This window comes from Melanaphis sacchari, unplaced genomic scaffold (genome assembly GCF_002803265.2).
Source record: "Melanaphis sacchari strain LSU unplaced genomic scaffold, SCAv2.0 Contig42_pilon_pilon, whole genome shotgun sequence".
NCBI classification, from domain to species: Eukaryota; Metazoa; Arthropoda; class Insecta; order Hemiptera; family Aphididae; genus Melanaphis; species Melanaphis sacchari.
In genome coordinates this window covers 1,994,838-2,018,276 of record NW_020271275.1, presented here as the reverse complement: position 1 = coordinate 2,018,276, position 23,439 = coordinate 1,994,838, and the positions used below count along the sequence as shown (strand labels likewise).

Here is a 23,439-nt window from a genome sequence, read left to right as displayed (position 1 = left end):
GGAGGGGTAGAAAATAGTAGCGATGCTGTTTCAATAGGTTGCTGATGAGGATGAGGTAGTGGTAGTTGCCCTGTGGATCAGTTATTATTATTTGTTATGCGTGTACCTATACGGCGTACTTCTATTATATATTTATATAGGTACGCATTACGTGCTTATTTTATTGTCGTTAATACGACGTAGGTATCCAGATAGGCACCTGAAACAGACTTTATTATTATAATATTAAGTTTGGTTTAAATAAATGAATGGACTAGGAAGAAAAAATATGTATAAAAAAAACTTAAACAATTTTCAACTACACTCGTTCTCAACACAATAGGAATTATATTAAAAACATATGGTGCTTGGAATTTAACTCGCAAACGAATGCAAATCAATATAGTGTTTTACTATAAATAAATCTATACGCATTTTTTGCAGCGCACAGTTGAAACAATAAACTGTCACATGCAAATGGATATCTGTCAGTGGTCTTCCAGTTTAGTTGGAGCGCATGTATAAATTAAAATATAGAAAATAAACATTGGGTATAAAATGTATATTACATTTCATAATTGTATTCACTGTTCATAGATCTATACAATGTGTAGTTAATACTGTTGTCAATGGTTTAATATTTATTTTATTGATTGCCCATTATATTGGTGTTATAACTGCGTTATACTTAGTAAATATTTAGACTGAGCATTTAAATATTTTAGACATTTAAAGGTAAATTCCAAAGAAATTTAACTTTTATTAATTTTAAATGTTTTAATTAAATTATAGAATATTTTTAAGGTTTTTATGGAATAAAAGTTAATATTGTGCTTTAAAATAGACGTGACTTAAAAAAAATTCTTGTTGGATGATTTATTAATTCGTATATCTACCTTTTAAATTACTACCCAGATGATCGGTTTTAGAGCAAGGCTGTTAAAAAAAAAAAAAATACGAAAAAAAACCATATGTGACGTTCATGTGTATGATGTTAGGATTATTTAAGGATACACGCTGACGATGAAAACAAACTACATGCAGATTAGAAAAACATTTCCTCAATTGTTATTATTGGCGTTAAAAAAAATAATTTTTGGCGAACATTCGTATATTTCTATTGGTTGTTATTAAAAATAAATAAGTATATATATTTAAAAAAGTCAGTTAAAAAAAAATGTTTAAATCAAAACATTTTTCATTTTTTTTTATTTATTTCAATACGTATTTAAGTCAACGATACATATAAATAATTATTTATAGTAAAATTTATATTATATACTTATATTATACATATTAAACATTTTAAATATTTAAATTTAAAGGTTTTAAAAATAATTATTTCATTTAAATGTATGAAGTAAAGATTATTTTTTATGACAATACTTTGTTTAAATGGTAATCTAATGCAAGAATTTTTACCTAAAACCATTCTACTATTTTAAACCTTAAGGAGAAAAAGAACGGATACTATTATTACCATGCACGTGTTGTTCACGTTGAGTTATTCAGGCAAAATTTAGGAGCGACCCTTTGGTAATAATAAGAAAAAAGTGGGCCATAATATATTACATAGTATGTTATAATTGAAAACATGTTTGGAGTTTTTTCTTGTATAGTCCAGTAAAATAATAAAATATTGAGAAAAAATTAATGTTTTGAAAATTTATACTATATAATAATTTTGAGTTACTATGTTGTAATATTTTATATTTTTATTTTCAATAGAAAAAGCCGCTTAGCACTAAATTATTCTATCAAAGATTTCTGAAATATAATTTGTACTAATATTGACTTCACTTACATTATTATACATTAACAGTCATTGCAGTATGTACCGTATACAAAAGAAACTTTAATAATTAATCGACTTGAACGTTTTTATTACAATTCAATAATGGAAATAATATATTAACATGTACTACGTTTGAACACGAAAATCTTGTTAGAACGGTTAGCGATGCAAAATTGTAATATATATAATATACACCTATAAATATTATTATACGACTCCGCCGGTCACAGCAATCGGACCAGATGATCCTTCCGGCCGCGCTCGCATACATTATTTAAACGCACACAACCAACCCACGAGAAAACACCTACTCGAGTTCGCGCACACACACGAAAAAACGGCTATACCTCCTCTCAACAGAAGTTTTGAAAGAAAAAATGACATCTTGGTGAAGTATATTATATATTAAATTACCATCTGGCGCATATGGTATTATAAATATGAAGTATATATTGAGCATTTTCATCATAAAAATGCCTCGGCAGCCTTGACATTTCGAGTTGACCCAAATATACGTTTTAAGTGAGCTCAGCTTGAAATGTCATCAATTTTGTTAATAAAGATCAATTAGGGCCACAGTATAGTTGTTTGCTAATTAAAAAATGGATTGAACATGATTTTGAAAATTTTAGTTAACTGCACACCCATTATATTAACATTTTTTGTATATCTATACATACAAAAATTTAAAGAGATAAAGAACTATGTGATATATTATATTTTAAAAATACCTAATGCTAATATATACCGACGTTTTTTATGAAATTAAAACAATATAATATAATATAATATAAAATGAAATGGTTAAAAGCAATTTAAAACATAAAATAAGAATCTTTTTTTAAATATATTTATTTTATAATTAGATATACTTAAATAAACATTACTAAAATGTGGCGCACTCGGAGTTGAATATTCACAATAATCGTACATAAAATGAACGATTATATGTGGTAATAATAATTATTATTTATGTACACCGATTAACTTAACTGCAGCCATAATCTTAAATGGTAGGTAAAATGAACTATAATGAAAAATTATGAAGTATTGAAATAACGAGCGAACGTTTTAATGTGTCTTTACTCTTGTGTGCATTTATATAATATACTTGTAATATTGAGTTAATTGAATAGGTATAGGCTGATAAACTAACAATATATTTATAACAATTAACTGTGCTCGAAATAAGTTTTATATTGTATGAATAACAAAAAATACAAGAGTTATTGTTCTATGTAATCTTATCATACTATATTTTATTGGATATGTATAATTATTATATTATTATATATCCAATATTCATAATCATAATACAATATTATATATATTACGAACGATTGTTGATAATCATTTTTTAATCAATACTAATTATTGTGTATATTGTTATTCAATCGGTTTCAGCATAGGGATGTGTTGTTTTATTTTATATTTTTCGTTTATAATATCGTATAGGCACAATAAATATACACACACGCATATATATATATACATGTGATTGATAAAACGACGATTATAAAATTCATCGGATTTCGTATTGCTGCACAGTAATATTCAAAAATAGCGAGTTATTAAAACAATTTCAGTAAATTAGTATTTACAGACTAAAATCGAATATTTACCATGTAAACGATTATATAGTCCATCAAAATAAAACATAACTCTCTTTCTTTTTTTTTAAATTTTATAATATTGTCGAATTTTGTACCATGCACAGTCTTAGGCTTTCTAGCATACTGCAGTAATAGATATTCGTGCAGTAAAATATATTTTGTCATTTCACCGAGGCGATTCTAAAATACCCATGTGTGTCACATGAAATCTGTTAGGGGATGAGCCTCGGTAGTAGAATATATTAAACATGTATAGTAAACTCATGTACACACACACACACACACACACACACACACACATACAAAATACATTCAAACGCACATATACATAAGAAAATCGTCCATAGGGTCGACCGAACGGGGTTTACTCGGAACCTCGGGAAACACAACACACTGCACGCTTATATATATTATAATGGTTGTATATTGGTGACGGTCTCTCGTACCGTGTATATATATATATAACCACTCACACAAACCATATGGGCAAATATATATAATAAGATGGGAGCGCCATAAAATCAGAGGCCCACGCACACAGCCGTAAGCCGCTCTCTGTCCAAAACCCACACGTTTTGCACACGCGATATTATATATTATATTGTATACAAGTATATTTCGTACGAAACTCAAACACATTAATTTCATTAAAATGATTGTTAGGTTTACATAATTTTAAGTACCCGAAAAACTTCCCAACTCCTGTGGGGATGTATGCCGTCGTCGGGTCGTTAGGCGACAAATTTACACCAATTTTTTTATGTTATAAACGTACTGCGTACACTTACGCGTTGTATCGTATCGCGTGTGTGGTTGTAGATCACGGACAAAGGTCGCACACAGCTGGGTGTCGTTAAAGCGGTGGCGGCGGAAATATTTAGTGCAGTGGTCATACATATTTTGGAAGAGAAAAATAATACTAGACGTTAATAATAAATAATAATTAAACCGTTTTTAAATAGTCTGTAAAAACAATAAAATATGATTAAACGATACATACGTTTGTTGTCGATGACATATTTTATTTGTTACAAATAATATTATTACTGTACAGATTTGTACGGTTTGAATTATTGAAGTTCTCTGATACTATAACAACAGTACAATAATTAGGTTTAATATTTCAAACTTTAAAGTTAGCCTGCGATTTTTAAAATGACTGTACATTATAACCATTCTGTAATCTACGGGTGATAAAATAATATGTAAATTACATTTATATTTTAACTAGATGTTTGTTGTATTGCAGATACCTTATCATAGAACAATGGCGTAGGTATGACAGATCGAATTATAATAAAAATATTATATCATGGTGACTGCATAGTACTTCGCGATTTATAATATAGAATATATAACGTAACAGATAATTAAATGGTAACAATTTAAGGGTTGTATTACTTGTATTGTTGTATGGTTATAAAATTTGAAACAGGAGAAATGCATATCGTTTTCTCACCACCGATTCGCAAATTCGTATAATAATATGTAAAAAAAAACTGGTTCCAATACAATTTTATACCTTCCTCCATTATATTTTTTCATTGTGATACGATTGTAATAGGAAATTATATCCATCTACAATTAACACCTGGATGTATCATGTGGGCGAGACGGGATGACCCTGACCCCGGGGTATTGGATTTTTTTTTCAAATCACTCCTACCTGCAGTCTCGATATTCAATTAATAGGTATAAATATCGGTGCATGTAATTATTTATTTTTATTTATTTTATTCACATGGGTATTGAGCGAAACTCATCAAAATTATTGATTTATAAATCATATTTAAATAACTAGATGGCTGTATACACATAAATGTTTTCAAACCTGTTTTAAGCCCCTATCGTCAAAATATTTAGGGTTATTTAATATAAGATAAATGTTTTACTCAATAAAATATTAATTAATTTACTTATATAACGAGGGTATATGTGTAAATTGTACAAGTTGAATATAATTACCCCTTCAATGCGTGATTTTTTGAATACCCACAAAAGAAATGTATTACATGTATTTGAGTAATTGTTTTAATAATTTTATCATTCATAAGAAAATTTTAAAGTACATTATAAATTTTATTTTAAACATATAACATAGAGAAAATATTTAATACATTTTTTTTATATACATATATTTCTAAAATAAAATTGTACGGTTTTATTTTTTTTTTTTTGTGTGTTTACTTGCTAGTATTTTATTTTTATAATTTGTAGTTAGTTACATAAGTGAAATTATATTTTTTTTTGTTATAATATACTATACATATTAAGTCTTCAGTTTTTCTTTTAATATTTCAAGAATTAAATAATGTTTCTTTCATAATAATTGTCTTAAAATATCATAATAATATGTAACAGGTTGTACCTATAACTGTCGGTGTCGTATTAATCTTACAAGGTTCATTAAGGAAAGAGTAAATTAGACACCCCTATAATATTAAAAATCGCCTAATTTATCATAGTATCTGTGACCACCCAGAAGTCTTATATATTTAAGGTTCAAAAATAAATATTATATATTTATGGTTAAACTAAAATTTAGATTTGTTAAACGATTAATCATAGTATTTATAGCTCATTGTAGGTACGATAAGGTTACATTTATCGCGTAATAGAATACATAATATAAATATATATATATATTTAATGTAATCTTTTTCAAAGAATATTGAAAAATCTTTTTAAATCAATATTTCTATGGCTAAAGAAACACTTTATAGTTAAACTTAGTATGTTAAAATTTGTTGTTTTGTTATAGTAATTAACTTTTAAAGTGAAAAACAAAATTCATAGTTTTGATAAAATGCTGTTGCAGTGTTAAAACTATATAATAGATTATGGTTTATTAGGTCAGGAGACGTGTCAAGCAATTATTTAACAAAGATTAAGCAATTGATTAATTTTTAAAATAAGAAAATAATATTTTGTTTTTTTATTTATGGACATCTTATACAAAGGCGTAAACATTAAAGGTTACTTGGTCAATTATTAGATAGATTGAGATATATATATATTTATTATTACAATGTATATTATATATTCTATAAACTGCTATAAAGTTTACATATTAGTTGAAAAGACAGCGACCTCGATAAAAATCTAACAGCTGTTATTGTTGACGTTTACTTAATGACAAAAAATAAGAATCATCATTTAAAATGCATTGATAAATCAAATAAAATCGTGATCAATTAACTATCAACTATAATTTAATGAAAAATATATTAATAGTATGATGCAATTGTAATATTACATAATATTTTCTTTCTTTTAATTTGGTAAAAAGAGTTTTAAACTAATACAGATAGATTAGGTTAGGTATACCTATATATGTATTTGTATAAAACGTTAAATTTTTAAATATAAAGATGATAAATTTAAAATAAATATTTGACAATTATTATTGCATTGGTTCTAGGGTTAAATATAAAATTAACTGCATATCCAGTATACGAGAATATAATCATTATTTTAAATTGAAATGAAATTCATAGTATTGATTTATAAAATATAATTATTATTATATTATTGTATATCAATTACTTATAATTTATATCATTAATTAGTTTTATTCTAATTAATATTTACCAACAGGAAAAATTTTAACTCATTTCAATTATTTATAATATTTTTGTAAATTATATTTACCTAGTAATTATAATTACTAGTGAATGATTTTTTTTAATTTTAGTTTTTTTTTTTTTTTATAAATTATTTGTAATAAAATATTTATTGTAGCTATAATACTCGTATATTTATTTTTATTAAAATTGGTATTAAAATTGAAAAATTTCTGATGCTTGTTGTATTCAATATATTATGTTAGTAAATTAATAATCAGATATTCTACTAATGATATAGGTACCTTAAAGTTAGGAGATGTAAACAGTTTTACTATGTGTATGAATTAACCTTACATAATATATATAAAGTAATTCATAGAATTTGATAGTTATTCTAAATTTGCACTAACGACAAATATTTCTTCGAAATATTGTAGAAAGTTTTAGTTGTTCATTCATGTTTGGCTTATGTAAGTAGGCGTCTGACGAAGGTCGGTCGGGGGCCACATGGAGCACTCCATATAAGGTTAAGGTGTACGTAAAATAGGCCTCGCCCTTCACTTTACTTATTAGCTCATTTTTGTGATTTTGTTGCTGACATTGCCTGGTTATTGCAGTAAATTGACAAATATATAAACGTACGTATGTATGGAATTAGCGTATATTATACATTTTAGTTCATTAATAACTATCAAACATTACTAATTAGTAATTACAAGTTAATATGGCCCTAATCTTAGCATTAGCAAAATTCTATTTATTTCTACTAAACTAAATCTATAAATATTAAAATACTGTAGCCTGTAGTTACTTTATATAAAAATATAAATTTCAATCTTAAGTTTAATATACATCGCCACGTATTATTACTACATTTGTTTTTCGATTAATTTAAATACAATACACGTTTTTTTCTAACATACAAATTAATATATTTGTGTAAACATTTTTTTTTTTTTTTTAAGCCTATGCAGTGCACATACTACTATAATAATAAGTAATACAATAAGTAAAAGTAATCAATAAAAAAAATTGACAAATAAGGAAAGACGAGAGAGAAAAAGCAATAACCTCAGTGTAAGACAAGTTTGGAGGAGAGAGTATAATATGGATGTTGGTTACTTTTCAAGCGACTGGAACGAGTTACCAGGCATTTATTTAGATCTGAGATGTAAAACTGATGAAAAGTGGATTTTTGTAATTGTAAAACTTTTGATGGAAATTTTTTTGAAGTTTGAAAAAGGATAGTTTATATAATTTTAGTATTAATATTTTATATTAGTACTTTATTATTCGGATATTGATTAATTATTTTGTTTTTCGTTACGGGTAATAATAATGATAATAATCGTAATTAAATACTATATTTGCGTAATAAAACACAAAGTCTAATTATTTTATTAATGACAATTAATATACATATTTTTAAGAAAAAAAGCCATGTAATATTATATTATACTAGGTGCATTTCCTGTCGAGTATATCATAATTCAAGTTACTCGGCGTATAACACAGAAAACCGGTATAGCGTGTGTATACCGCTTACTGGCCTGTGGCCGCGAACGGTGCTTGTGATGGTAGGTACTAGGAACCATGAAGCATATATTTATTTTTTACTATTAAGTTTCAGAAACTGTGGCTAATAATTGTGAGATATTTTTTCTAACAGTAAGATACGATACGATAGGTTTTTGGAACACGTGTTATCATATGGCTTTGTCGTTAATATAGAATCCGAGCGGTCACCCATCCGAGAGTTAGCAATGTCGGAAGGTGTTAAACCACAGTACCGTTCAATTATTGCGGCCAAACACTACAATCAATATATGCCCCTGCGCATGTAATTAATTTGATTTTGTACATCTATTTAATTAAACGATAGGTAGCTCATCAGTTGAAATCGACTCAAAAACAAGTAGGCTACATTTTGTCGGCGCTCAATGGATTGATTTTTATTCGGGCAAAGTTCTAAATATTAATAATAAGTATCTAATTAAAATTAAATAATAACTCATCATCGTTGACAACCCAATATTCATATTTTATGATATAACATATAGCGCCTAAAGTGGAAATAATAGTAATTCAATGTTAAAACGGTTATCATTGTTATCAAAATGCGATAATAAAATAATCATGTGCATATTTACAGCGCTAAGGACAAAGCACGTTAGGAATAATTGGAAAAATGTTATTAAAAAAATTCAAACCATTTGAATTTATTATTTTTACAGATAAATTATCATTTTTATGAAATTATTAATGTATAGTTCATTGTAATAAATATGCTAAATTTTAATTAAATGAGAAACCATTGTATACGAAAAACGAATTTCAAACCATTATCCCTTCGATGAATATTTTTTAAATTTTGAATTTCAACAATAATTAAAATCAATGCAGAGAAATTGAATAATACAGTGAAATTTCTTATTTTTTTGCCCCAAAGTGGTCCAATTTGTTATCAGGAACCATTCTCAAAGTTAAATTTTTACTGCTTCTAAAATTAGCATCAAACACAAAACAAAACTCATTATTGTAAAACCAATTAATTTATCGCTTCTTTTAGAATTTTATTTAATAATAAATTATTTTGTAATATATTGGATCAAATTTAATATTTTAAGTTTATTTTACAGTTTAATGTGATAACTCATAAAAAAATAAAAATTAAGTACCTAATTGGTTTATTATTTATAATAATACTTCGTATATTTTTTTTATCTGGATTAATTTTAATAATTTAGATATTAAGTTTATTTTCAAAGTTAATTGTCCTAATATTGATTTTATTTTAATTTTTGAGTGAAGAGTTGATTCTACTGATTTTACAACCATGTGTGTGTGTGTGTGTATGTTTTTTTTTGTTTATTTAAATTAGTACTACTTTAATTAATCAAATGTTGTTCATTTTAATAGGAGTATTTTATAATATATACTCTGTCCACCTGTATTTAATTATTAAACACAATTTCCAGACATATAGACTTTTATTTACCCTGATCCTTAAAATCAAGCATTGTGTGCACTGTGCAGTATATACTTTGCTTGTAATATAAATATTGTATTATATATGCATTCAAAGTCTTGAAACTGCATCAATACCGAGTGTAGCATATAGGTAATAAAACAATATGTGTCTGAGTAGAGTTTTATTTGTTTTAATGTTTGATTTTAAGAAAGTTTAGAACAAAGTTGAAGTGAAGTAAGCAAGGTTGTAAACAATTTCGCTGCAACCTACAAGGTAAAAATTATTTGTGTTGCTTACAAGTGTTATGAACTTTACAAAGATTCTTGAATGTGATCTATAAACGTATAGGACGAATTATAAAAATACGATCGTTTGCAAATGTTTCTTCGCTAGCGCGTAAAGTGTAGGTACCTATATTTTCACACTATTTAGCAAGAGTGGCCAGCAATAAAAGAATCGTGAACAAATAAACTGAAAAATATATAAGAGACAAGAGCAGAAATAAAAGGCTCTCAATTATCGCAAATAAGTTAAATTATCAAATATAATAAAATGTGTAGAATGCGAAACAATAAAGCAGGGATTTGTGGCCTCACTAAATTAAACCCTTTTAATAAATATAATTATTCTTTTTCAAATACATATTTTTTTTATTGTAGTAAAAAAAAAAAAATTAATTGTAAAAATGTTTTGAATTTTACGGTAAGACGCGAGTTGTAGTATGCCCCGCACTTCTATGTATTAGGTACATATTTCAAATTTCAATATATGTTTCAGTGAGGCAGATCACTGTAAAATGCAAGTAAACATATTGCGTAAGAAATGATGAAATGATGTTAATTGATTGGTAGAGAGAGGTAAAGGGATTTAATTACCAAGTGATATGATTTGTCTTCTTTTAATTTGACAACATATAGATGGGGTGTATTTTTTTTAAAATAATTTAAACCATTCTTCCACATTTCGGTGCTAATTATTTCGCTCTCCTCTCAATCTAATAAATTTATATTTTTGATAACAAATATTAATTTAACACAATATAATTTCTCAAGACACGTAATAAAAAAGGAATTAATAAAATACATTTTTTCATTAAACAAATTGTTTTTTACGAAATTTAAGACCACGCGATTATTTTTTAAAGTTTTATTTGGATTTTACACATTATGTTATGTGCACTTGTACGTACTTTAATAATGATCGTATAGCCATTGTATAAACAAAGAATCTGTAAATACAATATGTATATTTAAATATTTAGACTTGCAGCTTTTATGCATTATCTTCAACTCGTTATTTTCTTGAAAATTGCAAAGTATTTCATTAGACCACAAGTGCTCCAGATGCTCTCATATTTATGTATTTTACTTCACTTATTTATAATTCTAGAATGACAACTTAAAGTTTATTCAACAATTTATTGTAGATAATTTGACAGTGTGGCGGATGCAGAAAAGATAGTCGGCTACCGGAAGCTACCAATATCTATTAATGTGCTCCTATTAACCAAAACTTTATATTTTGATAATTTACCCAAAGTAAGGACAGATGACAAATCACACTTTCGGATTTTAATAAACTGAAGGAAAATTTTTCTGCCAACCAAGTGATTATTATGATTATTTTTATTTTTTTTTTGAGTTGTCTGTGTTATTTTTAAAAGTAGGCATCTAAAATTACTATAAAATCATGTGTCGACTAATATGGCTGCATAATGAGTTATGTATGTGAATGAATATTAAAATAAATTGACCTCGATCCGTGACTTATGAACAGCTTATTAAACAGATAAAATATGTAGAATAGCATTTTTGCTAAAACTTCCTAATGATTAATATGGTGTAATTAAATACATTAATAGGTATATTAAATATCTCTTAACATTAATAACAAGCAACTTTCTACAAGTAATATGTATATCTAGATAAATAATATTTTGATATCATTAGCAATAAATTTTAATTATCATAATTATATTATTATTATTGTATTGATCCCTGCCATTCGAAATGTAATCATTTCGACGATCTGTAATGAATTGCGTACATTACACTCGGACACTTTTTCAACTGAAATATAAATTTGAAAACAATATGAAAATGTATTCAATATTTATTTCAAATGTCTTGTCATAATACTATAATATTATGTACTTATATTGTTGTTTCAAATTATTATATTTTCACTAATATTTTAAGTACATGTGAAAGGCTTAATAATTATTGTATCTTATCTATTTATGTATTTGTATAGGTATACAAAAATTCGAAAACATCTACAAAAAAGCACATTTTTAATTATTTATCAATAATTCATTACGATGTACTGGTTATCCTGATAATTGATATTATTGGTATAAATAAAATATAAAAACACTTTTATATAGGGAACAGGCCACAGGTACATTCTGCAATATATTATAGCCACCAATTATCAAATGCTGTCATGTTTAAAATTCTATACTATAGGAGAGCAAAAACAATTTTATCCGATTTGGTTTCTTATTTCAATCGGTGTAAAATCGTAAATATTGCGTAATATTGGAGGTTTGACGGTTAAATATTGTAAAACTCAGTTTTTGGTAGAAAACAATAGTGCCGTAAAATATATTATTTTATAAATTGTATATTATAGCATATTCTTCTCTGTGACTATGGCGTAACCTTTAATTATTATAGGTATACAATCCCTCGCAGGTTTCGCCGGTAACGTGCGCATTCGCGAGCGCGTGCGTGCATGGCGCTAAGTTTGGACTTGGCGACCGCGTGTGTATGTCTGCGACGGAAATAGCCGCCCGCACAATAACCGACGACGGTACAGTCACCGCGTTTGCCGTTCTCAGAATGATTTAGCGTGCTACGACTGTATATTATATTAGTATATTTTTGTACGCAACGGCGTCGCTACGGCAGTGTTGGCCGAAACGATTTTCGAGACGTCTACATTTTTTTTTTCAAAACAACTCAACCGACCAAAAAATATTTACGCACTCAATTTTAATATCAAATTAATTCTTAAATGTGTTCGAAAAAAAACAAAGATTTCATTTCGTGAATGATAAAATAACAAATAAACCAACGAATTGGGGGCGGACAATATTATTAACATATCGTTATATGACTAATATAAATGAGATATATATGTATATAATATATTTACCTATAATATTGTTTATTTGGTATGGCAAAAGTGGCAACATATGGAGGCACAGGCACCCATATACGAGGTGGGCTGTGAATTGCGATGTGTATAATATTATAGCGTACGCGACTCGCCCAGAAAAAAATTAATTGACTTATTAGAGGTCGATGTTATGAGAATACGGGATTATTATGAAACAGTTTATATACACGGAACGATTTTTATTGAAAAAAATTAATCATACATTCTTTGATGCTCGTTTCGTCGTCAAACGGTTTTGAGATAAAAATCAAAAACTATAGTTTTTGTAATAGATTGTTATTATTTTTTTTAAAACTACATGCTTTGAGGGCATTGGTTGGGTAATTTTCTGAAGGGGCTCGTCAAAAATAGTGTGGAATATATTATTTTGTACGGGTGAGTTCGATTTTTTTCAGTATCATTTCATTGTTATATTATTATTTCTTTATTGTTTAATTTGTTAAATGCAGTAATCGGTATGGATATTATAATAGGTATAATTACAACATTCTAAACCGGGTTGACTATTTTTTTTTCTGTTGGAAAGACGTAATTAGGTACAAAGAAAATCTTAGTGATATCATCTTTAAAATGAAATCTCAAGTAGAAATGTGAGCATTTGGCTGAATCAAGGATTGATGTAGGTATATAAATATAAAATATTTGAAATGTTATCTTCGCTGCTTCTTTAATTTTACGCTGATATATTTTGTGTGTGTTCTGCCGCCCGTCAAACTGAATGTACAATTAAATTTAATAGTGTAAAAATAAAACTTAATTTTTATATGAGTATTTATATATATATAGGTACATGCAATATTAATAATTTGTTGCCCCAAAGCATTTCAACTAATACTCACCTCGACTACTACAGTGTTTCCGTCTCTAATAATATACTCATATACGGTTGTAGAACGTTGTGCCACCGCTGTTGAGCCAACTTTAAACACATGGTGTAATTAGTGTATATCTCTTGGACCATTTCTCACCCTCTATGTACTGAACATTTTGAACCGTGTTAGAAACTAACTGACACGAAGTTGTGTTGTACTAATACGTTATAACATGGGCTTCAATTAATCTGTTCAAGACGTCGCCGTCGTGTTACGACGAACTGTTTTACCGTTCGGTATTTTTAATATACCTATGTACCTAGTAGTTAGTAGTTACTACAGTATAATATGTAGATCGCATCTAATAATTTTCTTTTCTTTGTGCTTTAATCCATTAAAACCAAATCATTTTTATTAGTCATTTATATTGAAATACTAAAATATGATGCACCTATTTTCAGTAGCACCACTCAAAAAACAACATTATGGCTACTTTTTTCACATTTATATAAGCGTAGGTTACAGTAGACTATGGTATACTTGAAACTAAAAACCCGGTTAGAAACTTGATATTTAAGACCCATTGGGTGGTTTGGCGGCGAAATAGGACACCAAAATTATGAGACTGCTGTCAAATATCTATGACACCGTACAAGAGCTCCGCTATCTATGAATGTATTATAATATCATTAATCAATAACAATACATTTTGAACAAAATTCATATACAACAAATATGTTATTTTTTTGTGTCTCGTCGATTTAAAAACAATGGAAATAATTTATCAGTGATATATAATGATAAAACATTTTAGATAATTACACAGTTCTAAGTTTGCATTAGGAAGAAGCTTATACGAGTTAATTATCTATATAATAATTATCTGTAGCTACCTTATATTAGTCTAAAATTGGCTTGCGCCATATTATCATAAATTTAATTCAGACCATATGTTGAGAGGGAATGAATAGGCATGGGTTAACATTAGAGGCTAAAAGGCTATATTCCTGGGCACACTATTAAAAACTTTAAAATATAAACATTGCTATTTTTAGTTATATCAAAAAAAATTATTTTCACAATATGAAATTGTACAAATCAAATTTTTCAAAAATTAAGATTTATATTGGTAATTATAGGGGCATGAAAATTCTTAATATGTGGCCCCGGAAATGGATCTAATAATTTAAATTTAAATTGATTATATTCGATTAATAAATAAGAATCATTATGAACGATCCGCTAAAAAAGCTACTAAGAAAAAAATTGTCTGCCCTTCTCACTCATTAAGACGTCTCAGTACGTCATAATGTTTTGATATATTTAAGCATATATTATGTATGTATCACAAGATTAATATCCATACTTAATATACTTATTATATTGTATATGTAATGAAAATAAGAAAAGAGTTTTATGAAATTCTGCAATTCCCATGTACCCACGACTGTGCCTATGCCTATAGGCTACATTATATAATTACAAGTACAATCGATAGAAAAAAATACAAGCTATTAATTGTTACCATTTACGTCGAGTGTCTGCGTTGCTAACCCGTGGAAAAGTTGTTTATTTCCTATTAAACGCGTTTTATGTCTTTAGACAAAGGAGCAATAAAAATACCCAGAAGAAAAATATAGAGCATGGTAGGTAGTCACTAGTAGATGTATTTTATTATATTCCGTTACTAAAAAAAGCTATAAGAGTTTTCAAACCCGCAATCTTTCCGAGATCTAAATAACTGTCACAGTCATTCACATGGTTTTTTAGATAAATACACGCAATATCATGTAATTTCTCAATTATGTTAATTAATATGAATTCAACAATATATTTAATTTTATAATATCCATGTATATGAGATTAGTATAGTTTTATTTAAATAAGAAAACTCATTTATTTCCTCTTTCGGAAGTTATAGTATAAAATAGTAACTTCATAATATTCACGTGTAGTTTTTCCTTTTAATTCGTTATAATATAGTGTTATTATATAATGCTTAATATATCTCGTCTTTATAGACTTTATACTATTTAATAAATTATATATATATATGTTGATTAACACTAAACATTCCTGTGTCATTTATAGTTATAGTTATAACATCATAATAATATTATTATTTTCACCTAATACTCGCTGCCACTATGTTCTTACAAAATAAATTATACTCAATAATTTTGAAAATTGTGTGTATGCTATCCTACAAAATTGGCATTCTATAAATATCTTTAAAAAAAAAAAAGAGTATTATATTTTTAAATAAAAATGTCAAAAACCTAGCACAATAAAAATACGCACCTACATTTTATTGAGATTAGCGTAACATATGAGGTACCTACTTACCTTTTATAAGTATTGATGGATTGTATTCAAAAACATGTACGATTTAGAATAAGAAAAATGTCAATACTGATTAAAATCTATAAGATTCAATCTCTAATTCCGCTATCTTAACAATTTCAATAAAAGTGTCACATATATACAAAATGTTAACATACAGCTATAGTAAATATTTTGTATACAAAAGATAGACGTCAGATTCAATATTTTCCATAAAATCAGTTGTTATAAAATAAATGTGTTACAGGGTCAAGGTTTATGTGTATATATCAAACATATATAGTAGATTATTGTTCAAACAAGGCCATATATACGTGTATAGATATTTTATATTTAACCAACTATACATATAAGTAACATTTCTATAAACACCGACCATCATACATTAATCGTTAATATAACAATCGAATAACATCTGTAAGCGTTTTTAAGACTCTCACTTACACGTGATAATATTAGGTAGCAATATACTATTTATTACAATACAAACATTCTGCACCATGCTTAGAGCATTAATAATAAAGTATGTAGTTATAAATCAACGCGACTTGAAATTAAATGGTAAGCAATACGAAGTTAAAATTATTGTTTGATTATATGATTTGTACGACCTAATGCGTAGATTTAATATGGGCGAGCAGTATATTATGTAATTACACAATTAAAAACAGATGGTACTTTGTCGATTACCGTGGTTTTGCATACGTGCAAAAAATAACGATGCGCTATTAAATATATATTTAACATGCTGCAAAGCCAATGGCATCATTATATTATATTGATGACCTTTATAGTTTTTAAGTAAATACATATATAAGTATGGATAATTTAAGAAAAATATTAAAAGATATACTTAAACAATAATTTAATAATGCAGCACCGATGTGCTGTGGATAGTAGCAATAAATAATAACACTAGTTAACGAAACAATTGTCTGTAAAAATACGAAAAATCCATGAGATAAATAACAAGGTCACAAGAGCCCACGAAGTCTATTAATTAATGATTAATACCTAATTAAGTAATAACAGTTAAGTAAAACAATAAATGTTAATAAACCTTAAGAAACATACAAGACAGATATTTCTATCAACGAAGTTATATTGTCATGGAATTAACCTAAATTAATTTTCAAAATCATAGGTAGAGTTGACGTTAAATTTGATAAATTGTAACTACTGTGCATTAAATTTAATTAAATAGCGATGTACCACCTATTATACTCTAAATTCATGACTTAAAATTTACATAGGTATTACTAAACTTAATCAATTTAAAGATTAATATTAATTAATAATGGTAAAATATACATAATATAAAGTAACACAATTCATTTTTTTTTTTTAATTTTAGGATAATAAAATTTTTAATAAAATAATTAGAAAAATACTAGTGTTTTTCATAGATTTTCCAACTTTTAAAAGTGTGTGAAGGTGACATATATAAGTCATAGGATAAGTACAATAATATTGCTAAATCGAATTATACATACATTTCTGTACGTGTTTTTTAGTAAGATATTGTAAGAAAATATTAAATCTGTATTATAATACATTTCATCGATAGTGTACACCCACAGCACATAATAAACCTAAGAATATTATGTACAATATGATTTTTCTAATGCTTAATTATAGATAATTAGGTATTCACTTTTATACGAAATTCGGCGATTGTAGAATTTTTGTAGAATTATGCTTATTAGTTATTGTATTAACCAAAAACTTGTTAAAACAATACAGGATATTATAGCGTTCCATCATGCGCGTTATGGTCGAGAAACAACGAAAAGTTAATACCTATAATAACATATTATGTATTAAACCCGCTCTACATCATCGTCATCATAATAATCGATTTGGAAAACATTTTATTAAGTATCGAAAACATCGTGAGCGCTTTATATATACGCGTAGCAATAAAGGGTTCCTTTTGAAACGCAACGCCCTGAATTATATACACAAACATCAGGGTGTGGCTTCTTTGACCTCTCCGCGGTGAATATTCTAAGCACGGGATTTTATCACTCTACGAACAGTCGATCGGTATTACTTTGTTTCTGCTCCCCACTCTCTTAATTTATTACCTCTATATAGACCCAGTGATCCATTTTTTGTTCGATTTTTTTTTAACACAGGAAACCGGGTCACGAGCCATTAAATACGGCCGGAAGGGTCCTTTGTCTTTGGTTACCAGTGTTTGCTAAATTATTGAAATTCCGGGGTGGTCTGAAAATAAACCCGTTGTAAATTGCATGTAATTTGAAAATAAAATAAAATTAATACAATAATCAGACAACAATGTGTAAAAAACAATACGCATAACTTTATAATAATTACTTACTCAAATACCCAAGGAGATTTTTTTAAATACCTAGTGGTTACTATCTAGTGTTGTATTGTTGTTATCATTTATAAATGTAATAAATTTATTAACATTGTAAACAATAATTGTATTTGTAGTTAAAATCTAAAGACAATTATTTTTTTTTTAAGTTTTGTTACTGTACTAAGTACAATATTAATTTACAATTAAATCGTATTTATATTAAGTTTCAAAGTGACCAGTTTTTGTTATCCTCTTCAGTTAAACAGATATATAAATGAGACATTTATAAACTAATAAATTTAAATAAGCTAGAAAGTTTTCCAAGTATCAAATTTCTTTGCTCTCCTTAGAACCTAAAACAAAATCATTTTATCATATTCGTATATTATACTTTAATTTCTACTTAATATAAATATAACCTTTTTTAATTACTTTATTATTACATTTCCTTATACAACATAGTACTGTACACCTGTGGTTTTTTAACTACTAACTAAAAGTGTAATTTAATTTGTTTAAATAGTGACCATATAGCAATAATAATAGTTATACATTAATTTTTGTACCTACGTTTTATTGATGTGCAATTATGCCTTAGGCACTAGCTGTAGTACCGCACTGTTTAAGGTTTAAGTACATAGGTATATAAGCAATATATTTATTTTATATTTTTAGTAAAACTATATCGCGTTAAGTGTTAAATGATGTACGATTTGGAGATATAATTTTAGGGAAAAATCATTAGTTACAGATTAAACTTATCGTTGACGTATAAAGTGGAATAACAAAAAACAACAATAAAAATTACATTTGTTAAATAATGGACATTGGTCGGATATATTAAAGTAATGCATATATATACTATAGATACCTATAATATCATTATGTTGATCACATTTTATAGTTGGTTTTTTATCAACTACGTGAATTAATTCAATTTTTTTTTTGGGAGTATCATTGTTAATTGTAATATCTTTACTCTTTATACACGAAGAAATTTCTGATTTTTCAATCTAAATTCACGTATATATATATTATATATACATTTGCAGAATTTATTTTATTTTTACATTTTTTATACATTTATTGTTGTTACTTAAATGGCAATGGTATGATGAACTATGTATGTATAAACAAATTCTAGCGATAAATGTTTATTATAATATACACTGCAGCAGCTACTAAAAAATATTACATGTACCCAAGTCCTGATAACCTCTACTCTCTAGGTTCTAATACACGTGTACCTCTATATTATAATTTAATATGTGCCCGTAAATGGAAATGTGCAACGTATCTCTACATATTATTAAAGTACATAAATATTTTAGAAGCTTTATTTAACACACGTTGAAATTCGTAAAGGTATACCTACTGCAGTTTATTATAAATAGGTACTTATATACGTATAATGTATATATATAGGTATAAAACACATGGTAGGTTGTACCGAGTGTGTATATACACAACTCGTAGGTATATGTTGGTAATTCGATCACGATTTTCCATTAGAATTCCGTAACTATATAGAAATTTTCTATTACATAATATATACGAAAACGATACATATACCCTACACGGTGTCGGGTCAGTGCAGTGTTTAAGAAAGGCGTCGAAAACGAGACCCGATGTATATTAAACACATAACGTTAAACGTAAGTAATATCATATTGTCGTATGATAATACGTGGTGTGCGTTTTATAAATTCATTCGATAATCGTTTAGCAGTTTTAGTAATAGACCGACAAAACCACTTACCGTCATTGAAGCTATTAGCGTCCAGGCATTTCTTCGACGAGCACGCGATTTTCTACACACACTACGTGCATAATACGTCGTATGTACACATTACGCGTGTCTCGGCGTTGCATTAATAATTAACGACTGTCGTGCGAGTTTAAATGCATACAACATCATATACGAAGACGCCGGCTAAATCAGTGTTATCGTGATTTTACTCTTCTTCTTCTCTTCTTCTTATTTTTGTAGTACTGTGTACAATAGCTGTGATCGTACTTATATGTATACGTATAATCGCCGTCGAGCACATAATTATTTATGCGGTTTTCCGACCTAACGCTATTATTAATATTATTATAATATGAAAAAACGATTAAGAATTTTTATTTCAGTAATCGGTCGTCGAGCACTATTATGATGTTGTCCGCGAACCGCGTTATGTGTGTTGTTTATACACTTTGTACAACTACATACGATATCGTGTATTCATTATAATAATAATTGTAATACTTCGTGCAATCCGCAGTCGTATAAAACTTTGTCATATTACACACTGTAGTAATAATCCGTATTATCCAACGATCGTATACATATTATACGCGGGAATAAAAACGCATTATGTTACATACGTGATTTTATGTTTACTGTCAATAATCTCTAGTAAACAGGACATATATTTTAAGTACCAATACAACAACTCGTGTTTGTTTACATCGCTAAAAATTGTTTTGAAGTATTATTTTTTTTTCTCCATACAGGGTGATCTATTTAATTGATTACACTAATTCTTTAGTACATTTTTGTAGTTTTGAAAGAAAAGAAATGTTTTTATTTCGGAAACAAAATATTCGTATTTCAAATGTAATGATATCGGACATTGAATAAATAATTTTCTTAATTTTTATCAAAGTTTTGATGAGTAGACCACCTCTTCTCATATAATCTTCAAATTAATATAAAAATAAACATTTGTATATAATATTCGATATTTATTCATAAAAATTGAGTAGTATTCTGTTTATGATAATGAAACTAAAAATATAACAAGACGATAAAAAAAAATAGTGAAAATCGGATTGTTTTATGAAATGCTCTGTTTATCTACTATAAAAATCAAAAGAATTCACTTAAAAAATTAGTGTAGTCATTTAAATGAATCGCCCGGTAGCTATTTCCAAACCGTAACTTTTCAATTTCTAAAACGCCGGTAACGACGAACGTCCGATTCTATCCTTGGCTTGTTATACTGCTATTATTATTGGTATAAATATATACTATATTTATTATGATATTATGTATTCGTCTCGTCGTATGCTTATATAGTGACGTTTCGAGTTACGGACCAATGCGCTCGTCTTATATCTCCAATATAGAAGTCTAACGTCAGTGTGTGCGTAGATAATGTATATGACTCGCGCTTGCTGGCAATTTACACTGCTTCCTGCCTGCACCCGATTTTAGCCCAAAGCGTACATGTACATGTGTAATAGGATTGACGAAATTGCCTATACGATAAACACAAAACGTGTAATCTCATACATTACAATACTACGCGCATGATATAATGTGCATCTAAACGTACGAGGATGCTGCTAATGCGTGTGCGCACGCATTATACCTACACAAAACCGATAGTTTTTTCGGATTGAGCAATTTTCGCTTTTTTCTTTTTTAACATTAAGTTATTCTACGTACCTCCCCCATAACTGCGTACGATAATAATAACACGGTAAATCCTCTGATAATAATTCAATTACATCATCATTATATATTATTTATTATTACATGCCATGTACGCGCGTATATTATATAATAATACCAATGACATTCGTGTACGGTTTTCCAGGCTGCTGATCGGAGCACCGGAGGCGCAGACGCCACAGCCGGGCGTCGAAAAGGGCGGCGCTGTGTTCAAATGCGGCACGACCAGGGAGGACGATTGCGAGCAGATACCGTTCGACATGAGAGGTGAGTTTTCTCACGCCTGCCAGCAGCGTTATATAATATATATACACTGCAGCGAGTCGACGGACGGACGGACCGCGACCGACCGACCGACCGACCGATCTGTTGTAAAAAGCGCCGCGGCCGTTATTATTATTGGACACGGCCATCGTATAATTTACGACTCGTGTCGTACATAATATACGAGTCGCTATCGTATATGAAGACATTAACCAAATGTATAAATTATAATATAATATACCTACTGTATAATACATACATATTTAGAGTGTATATATGGTTATGCAGTTATAAAATGTACGATATAGCTTAGGTATCGCGAGCCGTGTTACCCGACTTGACGGCACATAAATACACAGAATGATTCATCATTCATGCACATCCTCCTTTTTAACTTAAGTAATGCATTTATTAAAATTCAAAATTTTAAAATTTTTATAAGTACTACTCATATACCATATTTTCAATTATTTAGATACTTCGACATTTTCAAAGAAGCCATCAATCTTTTATAATTTATAGTAGGTTCTTATATTAAAGACCTAATCTATTTAAATACTAATTTTACAAAAACCATTTTTTTCTAATTCTATATAATATATATATACGAATACATACTGAAGAAAAATGTGTTCGTGAAATAGTCGATTTATACAAAATAAATTTAGAGTTTAAAATCAATTAATTTTTTTTTATTATTATTTATATAATCAGAACTACCTAAATGACTGTTTAAGTTGTGTATAAGCTCCTAAATAAATAATAATATATTACAACTTAGGAAAAAAAATTTCTAATACTAAAATTCTATCTTATTTTTCACATTAGATCAATGTATGTTATGTAAACAATATTTCAAAAATTAATTTAGTATAATAAAATTATCTAATCGTAACATTTATTTCTGAAGTATAAAAACTTTTTTTTAAATATGAAAATAAAACGTACAAAATTTTTGTATAAAATATAAAAATGTGTTGAAAATGAAAGTTTTAAAATTATATTTTATACGTATAACATATGATTGGAAAATTGTATTAAAAGAACTATATATTGTGTACAGCAAAAAATGCATTTGCTACAAATCACAGACGTACAATTTATATTAATTTAAATAGCAGATGATTAGGTAGGAAGATGCA

The 23,439-nt window shown here is 27.6% G+C and overlaps 1 protein-coding gene across 2 annotated transcripts in view; it reads left to right on the top strand.

Annotated features, from left to right (window-relative positions):
* LOC112597620 (integrin alpha-PS2) overlaps nt 1–23,439 on the top strand; it is a 72,116-nt gene that overhangs the window by 13,333 nt on the left and 35,344 nt on the right. For both annotated transcript variants that reach the window (XM_025343735.1, XM_025343734.1), the window contains exon 3: nt 22,179–22,300. In XM_025343735.1, coding sequence (XP_025199520.1) covers nt 22,179–22,300 — 122 coding nt within the window. The remainder of the gene's footprint in view (nt 1–22,178; nt 22,301–23,439) is intronic.